General features: G+C 39.8%; 1 protein-coding gene across 5 annotated transcripts in view; it reads left to right on the plus strand.

The window, feature by feature from the left end:
• Positions 1–9677, plus strand: part of nsmfb (NMDA receptor synaptonuclear signaling and neuronal migration factor b) — a 124751-nt gene that overhangs the window by 30490 nt on the left and 84584 nt on the right. For 3 of the 5 annotated variants that reach the window (XR_005233288.1, XM_037976059.1, XM_037976061.1), the window contains exons 2-5: positions 3261–3322; positions 6558–7316; positions 8317–8389; positions 9177–9182. Coding sequence is in view for 4 of the 5 variants with exons in the window: in XM_037976059.1 (XP_037831987.1) it covers positions 3261–3322; positions 6558–7316; positions 8317–8389; positions 9177–9182 (900 nt within the window). In the remaining variant the exon portion in view is untranslated. Of the gene's footprint in view, positions 1–374; positions 567–3260; positions 3323–6522; positions 7317–8316; positions 8390–9176; positions 9183–9677 lie in introns of all 5 variants that reach the window. The other 2 variants (XM_037976060.1, XM_037976068.1) reach the window with 2 other exon arrangements.

The following is a 9677-nucleotide window of genomic DNA, read 5'->3' on the forward strand; positions in this document are numbered from 1 at the left end:
ATTAAACATTTGAAATATATGAGTTTGTATGTAATGTATGAATATAATATACAAGTTTCACTTTTTAAATGGAATTACTGAAATCAATCTACTTTTTCATGATATTCTAATTTTATGACCAGCACCTGTACATGCCCACATTGGTGGGAACAGTGTAACCTAGAGGGGTATGACTGGGAGGAATGGCCTCTCTGGTCTGAACTCAAGCAGTATTCTGTTATTGAACTTCTGTGCTTGTCACAGTTTGTCTATAATGACCAGCATGTTCAAACATAAGGGTGTCCATAAATGCACATAGCGCCAGGGCACCTGAGGCTGTAGATTAATGATAGACTTTGCCATCTGATCTGCAGCCATATGTTTTGTACACTTAGGTGAAGAGAGGAGCAAAGCAGCCAACTGATCACCACCTGGTGGTGAGTTTGATCAGGGTGAGGGAAAATTCTGAAGAGACTCGATAGACCCAAATGTGTAGTGAGGGTTTGCTGGAAACACCTGTCACAATGCCCATCAGAAAGATCTTCATCTCCTACCTCTGACAGAGCTTCAATCCCATCTCAATGGAGGTGAGTGACATTGAGTCAGGGAGAGGAATAAATACTTTAAAAACCTCCTCAAACCCACCACCCACCAGTCTTCCATAAATTAACTATAGGAACCAGTGTTCATTCAAAAGCTAAACCTGCTATCACACCTAACAATAGATGAGGTACAGCAAAGATGCTACAGCAAGGGGGCACCTGAAGGGGGGGTATACTTCATACCCTCCATATGAGTATGGGTACCAAGCCCCATACTAGACTGGTACTATACTAGACTGATGAACTAAATACAAGGGCAGCTGACCCAAGAATGAAGCTTGTGACAAAAATATATAGTGACAAAGTACCTTCTTTGAATTAATTCTGGTGGTGATGGTGTCCCTACTGACACAATCACACACCAAAGCAAGTGGTCCCTTGACATGCTTGGCAATAAGATCAACCTACAACTAATGCAACCCCATGGACAGTGGGAACAAATAAGAGACAATATAGACAAACTACTTTTCAACTTAGAGTGTAATTGTTACACGTCCTGTTTAAAAGGATGGCTGCAACAGCGATGAGTGCAACCTGAAAAGCGATAAAACAGGAGAGAGTAATATTGATCGGAGTGCTGTCTTTCTTTCCCAGATTGAATCTTTATTTTATTTAGTAACCAACAAACCTTTTAACAGTGTACAAGATTAATGGTTTTATATTACTGTTTCCATAAATCACATACTTTTCCAAAGTAAAATAAGTCCAACACATTAACCTTTTTACTCTTTCGCATTACAATCCCACATTGAAATGAAGACGGCAAAGGTATAATGCATTACACAGGATCAATCACTGTTTTTAAGTTTCACTGCATTAAACTGCATATGAACCAGTTTAAACATCAAAATGTACACAGGGTTTTAACTTAATACTGATGAAAATATGATTACCAGACCTCCAACCAGTATTGAACTTAATATAGCACAGATTATTATTTAAACAAAACAAAATAAAACTCCTAAAACCGGAGTAATAAGCTATCGCGGGTTTTCCACCGCCAAATTCCGCGAGACTTTTCCGGCGCGAGTTAGCATTCAGCTAATCTAACCGTCAACTGAAAAGGCTTCTTAATATTAACAGACAAGTGCATAGAAACCGCTTCACAATGTAATATACTAGTAAAATAAAGAGAGAACATCTCACAGAGTGGTTCTGGTGTGATTTTTACCATTTACTGACCTGAAAAGTGATAAAACAGGAGAGAGTAATAATGATTGGAGCGCAACTCTCCCCTGAACAGAGGTTCCGCTCCGCTACTTCCACTCCTGTTCTAACTTCAGGAGAGCACCAAATATCGGCAGACTAGCATGCCAAACTGCTCACAAAATATAATTTGTTACTTAATCTTTTACCAACATTAGTGCAGTTATATTACAAATATTTCATCATTGCAAAATGTCTTATCTCCTACACAAAACACTGTAGAAACATAAAAATTAACATGTGATGACCACACACTTTTGCCATTCATGGTTCAGGTATCTTTTCAATGTGATTTATATGTTTTTGCACAGCCACAATCTGTTGAAGGACTACTTTCAAATTTGTGTCATCAGTGAATCAGCAGATTAAAAGTCAAAAAGGCCAAAGAGGAGATATATGGATGCAGTTAGAGAGGACATGGAGGTAGTTGGAGTGAGGACAGAGGACACAAAGACAGTTATATGGAGGAGGATGACTTGCTGTGGCAACCACTGAAAAGGGAACAGCTAATAGAAAAAGAAAAACAAGTGAATCAGCAGATTCTGAGTCAGTGGGTCTTATTTTAAGCAGGTTGGATATTATATTATTTTATCATGGATGCCCCAAAAACCCTGTAGAATTTGGGACATTTTGTCACAATCTTTAAGTTAAGGAGAATTGAATAAATGCCTTCACAGAATTTAGTAATTTATAGTCTAAAGGCATTTTAAAGGAAAACAAAAAATATATATATATTTTTCAACTTGGGGTTTCAAAGTGCTGGTGAAAGTTATCCAGAGTTTGTAATCCTCAGTTGAACTGGGGTAATTAGACTTTACAAGTACCTTTGCACTGATACAGAACTTAATCCATATCCTAAATCTGTACCTCGAAGCTGTATCCTGTGCTAGTTGTATAGTTTTGTGTTCAGTAACATAGAAAAAAAAGGTCTGATGATTTGTAAAAAAAACAACAACAAACTTTTGTATTTTTTGACAGAAAAAAATGATTTTTTTTCACAAATGTGAAAATGTCTGGTTAAAGCTTGTCTGTAGCAGCCCTCTGAGAATTATCTGGAAAGCATTATATGTAAAAGCGAACATTGTTCATGTACTACAGTCAGTCTGTCAGGTTACCACACACAATATTACTTTGTGGCAGTGCTTACCAGTGTATGTATCTTTACAGATTCATTTTCTGGCCTTCTGGAAGGCACATGCAGTGTCACAGTCCATAGAATCAGCTAAACAAGAATGGAAACAAAGCTGCTTCCCGGCTTTCCAGCCACTGTATAAGAGCAGAATGCTACAAAAGAGCAGTATCATTTACAGACTGCTGAGATGGTGTAATCAACAAAGAGCTAAATATTGTAACTTGCAACAAAAAGAAATTATCTAGAAAAAAATCTGTGTCAGGTTTTTTCAGTTAAACATTTATTCTGATGAACAGTATTGGCTCTGGATTAAATATTTTGCACTTGCTGTGTCTCTACAGAGCAGCCAGAGCATTCGGAGAATATCTGTCCAATACAAATCTAGAGAACCGCAACAGAGCAGGTAGGTGACACACACACTGTAACACATTCATACAACAGTGAAACAAAACAGCAACACTGAAAGGACCTGTGGATTTCTCAAGTTTGATGCAGCAAAATAAATACAACGCCAACTCTGTAAAAGTTCCAAGATTTTTTGTATTTTGAGCTAATCTGAAGGCCATATGAAGTTTGGAGGTCTATATCTATTGACTCTGCAGAATGTTGGTGACCTTAGTGCACTATGAAACTCAGCATCCTCTGAGCCCACTCTGTGATCTTATGTGGCCTACCACTTTGTGGCCAGGTTGCTGTCATTCCCAATCACTTCCACTTTGTTATAATACCACTAAAAGGTTCACTGTGAAATATTTAGTAGCAACGAAATTTCATGACTGAACTTAATGTACAGGTAGCATCCTATCATGATACCACACTGGAATTCACTGAGCTCCTGAGAGTGCCCCATTCTTTCATAAACGCCCCTCTATGAAGCGTGTACTCAGTCGAAGTGCACAGAAGGGTTAATGTGCGCAGGTTACAAGCATGCAGACATCGGAGAATTAGGACAGTACGGGTTACGTCATCATCTTGCGCCTGTGCGTCAGAACGGCTATATCCAACAGAGAGGGGCCGGTCCCTGTTTTGGTATTTTAAGAAGATGCCAGTACGATTTTAAAAGTAAACCTTAGGATGGGTAGATGAATATCTTTATCAGGTTTTTGTGGATGGAGGCGGTGGAAAAGTTGAACCCAGAATGCAGACCAACAGAAGGTATTCCAAAGTAAAACTAATTTTTTAAATAAAGAAAAACAAAAAGTCTAACATTGAGCAGAAATAAATAACACAAACTTATGAATACCGGCAATTAAAGGGAACATTAGGAGGGAGACACAAGGAAAACCAGACAGTGCATTATAGCAAAAAATTAACCAGTGACTCATGGAAGCTGAGGAACAGATTATAACAACTGAGATTAATGAGCAAGTGGACACAGGTGACAGATTACTAATCAGGAACTGGTGCAGATGGTTAAGTTAGGCTGGTATGGAAAAACTACTGAGGGAGGGTGAGTGATGGCACAAGGAACACAGAGGGCACAGGGAGCAAATAAAAACACACGGATAAGAAATAAAACACAATTAACAATAAATCTAATACAATCGGTTACTGAAAAACACAAAAATTCAAATCCTAATAATCTCTGGCAATGTTATGTGTGTGTGTGTGTGTATTTAAAAAAAAAATACAGGTGGCTCATTGAGCTGTGGTGGGTGGGAAGAATTCAGCCGGGCAGCATAAAGACATGTTCCTTTCATTCGCTCATTGCGCACCGTCAAATTTGCAAATGTCAAATGGCATGTACTGCCTCAGTCGGTTCAATAAACATGTCAGGTAGCAGTTAGGGAAGCAAAAATCTGTACAAGGACAGGAGGGTTGAAAAGCCAGCGGGAAGAAACATGTTTAAATGCTGTAGGAGGAGGGAGGAGCTTCCTGTGAATTCTGATCCGAGTGTCTTGTGGACTATGAAATGTGTGTGCGAAAACAAATGTCTCATGGACCGACTTTGTGACTTCTCATGGAGTTTGCTGGAGCCTTTATACTCCATGTCTCCTTTGGTTCTCCATTGATGGTGATTTATGAACAAGAGGCAGCTTAAAAAGGGACTTGTATTTGCAGTCATATTGCGGAACTGTTTTTTGAAAGAGATTTATGTATGTGTTGGTACTGTAATGGACTTGTGACCTACAGTACTCTGCCTTTTTCCCACTGCCTGCTGTGATACACCAGACTCATGAAACACTGAACATGATTAATGCTACTTTCGATTTACATTGAGAGTCAGAAGTCAAATATGGAAATTATGTCAAACCCAAAGTAACTATGTTCCAGTGGAAAGATTAAAAACCAGTAAGATTTGATAACTGATGTGCTTAGTGACAGGGTCAAACTATGACAATAATCATGGCCGGGACTTTTATACCACCCCAGGCCACCACCACCTGATTAAAGCAAACCACCAAGACTGAGTTAAGTTGAGCACACTTTGAATGCAAGCCATTTGCACACGTCATCAACTGAATACCCACAATATAAATGCTTCTGCTGTGGTGCAATAATGTGTAATCAAATCATATAAACTGAGGTCGTATTCAGATCTGACACATTTGGTCCGCTTTAATCGAAGCAGAGTTCGTTTCCAGAGTTGGTCCAGACTTTTTTTTAGCAGGTGTGAATACAGTCATGCGAACTTAAGTTGCGATCAAACAACCGGACCAAGACCCGCTTTTTGAGGTGGTCTTGGTCCGCTTCCAAACAAACTCTGGTGCGGTTCACTTCTGGTGTGAATACAGACCGGACTTGAACCGAACTAACTACGTAAAGCATGCACCTTTTTGGACTTCACGGGCCACCGTTTCTAAGCATCATGGGACAAATGGCATTATTTGCTTCCTCTAGTTGCGGCACGCAGTTGCCGGCGCCGTTCCAAAATTAGAAGTAAAACGTCATTAAACCGACGTTGAATGAGGTGCTTATGAGTTTCAAAATGGTACTGTAATTGTACCAACAGAACGAATGTGCACATAACAAATACAGCACGCAGGACTTCCATCTTTATTTCCAGGTCTGTGCTCTGTGCTCCAACCGCTGCCCCCGTCTTTCTGTCCAATGGGAGCAATGACCGTCACCCACGTGGCTTTGTTTATAAATTATAGTCCGCTTAAAAAAAAGCACAATGTGAATGCAAACCACACCAAACGAAAAAAATTAAGTCCACTTTTGGTCCGGACCAAACAAGCGGACCAAATGACTTTCCTGGTGTAAAAACACCCTGAAATTGTGTTGCCTTGCAATATGCTATGCATAAGCCCTTTTAAACTCACTAGGAATATGACAATAAATCATAGTATTATACAACAAACAAAAGGTACACAGCAGTAACCAGGCTAACTATTATTATCAATTCAAGCTGATAACATCATATTTTTCTAGATTTTATTCATTAGAACACTGTGGTAACATGTTTCCTAATAGAGGGAGTACAGTACTATTTGTCTGACTGATTTATGAAGGTGAAGTGAACAGTTTATTGTTGCAGCTTTCATCTCTTTTGATGCAGCAAGCCTTATTTACAGTAACATATTAGAAATTTGTCTGACATATTCTTTATAAAATAATTTTTAAGTTAATATCATCTTGTTTTTTTCTGTCTTAAAACAGTATCCCCGCACCTTCTTTTTGTCTTTCCTCTCCAGAACATTTGTTGTCAAATACTTTACCTAGTCAAGACTGTGAGTCTCCAGACATCCACTTGCAAAACAACAATCTGCCACTACAGAGCCACAGTTTGCCAGTTACTAAACCTAGCCAGTCCCATCAGTCCAATCCCAGCTCTCACTTACAGCCACGCTCTCAGGTCAACACCCTACAGGCTTCAGCACCACTAGGACCCTCCAAACGAAGACTCTCTGTTGAGCAGAGTCTCTCCACAGAAGACCCACCCCGTACCAGAGGTCCAGAGGGGAGTGCTGCAGTAAAGCCAGCAAGGGTATACACCATAACTAGGGAAGGCAGCATGAACCTAGGGGACCCTGGAAGTGAGGAGAGCTTGGAGCTGGAGGTACTGAAGAGCCCTAGGAAGCAATCTGTCTCCCAGGTCCACAATACTGCCATCTACAACCTGTCCTGCACCAGCCAGCCATCTTCCCGTGGAAATCATTATCAAAGTAGCCATCACCGCACAAGCCATCACCATACTCACCAGCATCATTGGGGCCGTTCGTCATCGTCACAACCCCTGCAGAGCTCGAAGAGTGCCAGTAACATTGGTGACTGGGGCAGAAGGAGAGGGGGATCTCGAGAAGACTACACCCCCGACTGTGTCGCCTGCATTCGGGCTCCTTGTCAAAGGCAGCGATCCTTGGACCTAGATACTTCACCTCGGGATACTGGGAAGCATTGCAAGAAACTGGAGCGTATGTACAGTGAGGACAGAACATCGACTGATGACAGGGGTAAGGAAAGATACATGACATTATGGAAGTTTAGTGTACGACAGTAACAACTTAAAGTATTATGTTGTGGCCAAAACATCTTCATTGTGGTCTCATCTGTCACAAATTCCTGTCTTGGTGGGTCCTCAAGGTCCACTTTTCTGCATGTTTTAGTTATTTCCCTGCTCTTCAGCTGGTCTTCAAGTTCTACAGATGCCTGTTAATCACTCAGTCATTCAAATCAGGTGTCAAAGCAAAGCAGAGAAACACCTAAAACATGAAGCATAGTGGCCTGGAGGAACAGGATTGGGCATCCATTACAGCACTACTGTATAGCAACATCATACTAAGAAAGAACATGCCATATATATATGCTGCAGTGACATCCCACTGAAGAACAAAATGCTAGAAATACACTATAACAACATCAGACTAGATACTTCATGTGCACAGATACACTTCAGAACATGACCCAAAAGAAAAAAAAAAATCCCCAGATACATTGCAGCAGGGTCACACTGAAGAACAAAACCCCAGAAATACTCTCCAGCAAAGTTACACTCAAGCACAAAATACCACAAATGCACTGCAAGATGTGACACTAAAAAACTACACATCAAAGATACACTGCAACAACGTCACACAGAAGAACAAAACACCACTGATACACTGGAGCACTGTTATCCTGAAGAACAAAATGCTAAAGATACTTCACAGTAATGTCATACACAAGAACTGAACATCATAAAAACAACCAGATGGTTACACCACTGCAATGTAGCACTATACACAATGCTAAAACCGTGGTATGCTGTAATGCTTTTACCCTTCAACCAAACATGCATGATGAACATTGCATCATATGCATAACAAGAGTCAACCTTTTTACAACATACACATAATTTCTTCACATTTTGACAGACAGAAAAAAACAATACACCAACATACATGTAAAACATTAAATACAACTGTCATCCTTGAATATATGTAAAACGTGTCCTTTTGTTTTCTGTCTTTACAGAGGAAAATCTGCACAGCTCGTTCCCCCAGGAAAATACGTTCAGCTTTCAAACAGCCACCACCACCATGCAGGCGTGAGTATTTCTCAAAAATCCATCTCAGCCCCCAGTCTGTCCATCACAGTGTTTTACTACTTTACCATTGTGTTGGTAGGACTTACCATTCTAGCTTTTCTTTTCTTTGAAAGGTTTACTCGGTCCACTTGCTGTGAATCATTTAAGTAACAGACATGTTCATTTTTGTAACAGCAGTAGAAACTCACAATCACAATCCCTTCCAGTCTTGAATAGCGGTTAATTACCACCTATTACTCTGATCTAATAATTATGATTCACAAAGAGACAAAACTTACCCTTCATCCTCTTTGCCTGATCTTCTCCTACGCTCCCATTAACTGTGTTCATACATCAGTGTTTCCTCATTCTTCTTCAATCTTATTGTGTCCCTAATAGGGTCAGACGGATACTGTATATGGGTGTGACAGCTTTTGATGAAATTGCCTGCTAGTGTCTTTCACCTCAAACATGATGGGTTTATTGATTATATACTCACTGCTAAAACTATTAGTCTTATGCTCAGTTCGCAATATGAAATGACTGTAGTTAAGTACTTGTACACTCTGCTGCTCATCACATCCTTCAGTCCAATCTGCTTTTGCTCACTTATAAATTATTTGTAAGTCAGGCCTCTTACATTATATTTCCTTTTTCTCATTGTATTCTTTGTTAAGATGAAAGAGTTGAGTCTCTGGTATGTACTGTGTGTGTGTGCAGTATTATTCTGGTCCTGTTGCTAATGTCTTTTTTCATTTCTTGTCATTTCTCCTTCATGGCATGGCGGCTTTCCAAACCACAACTGCAGAATATCGTGAGTAAATCTTGCAAACGCCCCCACTATTTTTTTTCTCTGCTCTGCCTTTTTCACTCTATCAGTTTGGTAATATGTACTGAACCCTTTTTCTCATGTGGCTTTGTGCAAGTCAATCTGCTTTGTCTTGAACCTTGGCAACCTCTGTTGTCTGCAGAACTGTGTTATAAGTTATAGATTCAGTCAATTGCAGTAGAGCATGAACTGCATTATGTAGTGGGAGTGATGTGAAAAGCACTGAGAAAACACAAAATGCAGGTTCTATCAAATATTACAGTCCTTTAAATAATCCTAACATATTTTTTATCACTCTGCATCATCACAGTTCAACAATGATATCTAATTATGTACATAAAGTAAAACTTAAGCCTAAAATCAGTAACTATTCTGTGTCATAAAAAGCAAAGTTTAGCTTCAACCACAGCTGGTTTCATTTGTTTAACCCAGTGGTTCCCAAAGATTTTCTTCTGGGCCCCCCCTATGGATTACAATACC

The sequence above is a fragment of the Kryptolebias marmoratus genome, linkage group LG1 (genome assembly GCF_001649575.2).
Source record: "Kryptolebias marmoratus isolate JLee-2015 linkage group LG1, ASM164957v2, whole genome shotgun sequence".
NCBI lineage: Eukaryota > Metazoa > Chordata > Actinopteri > Cyprinodontiformes > Rivulidae > Kryptolebias > Kryptolebias marmoratus.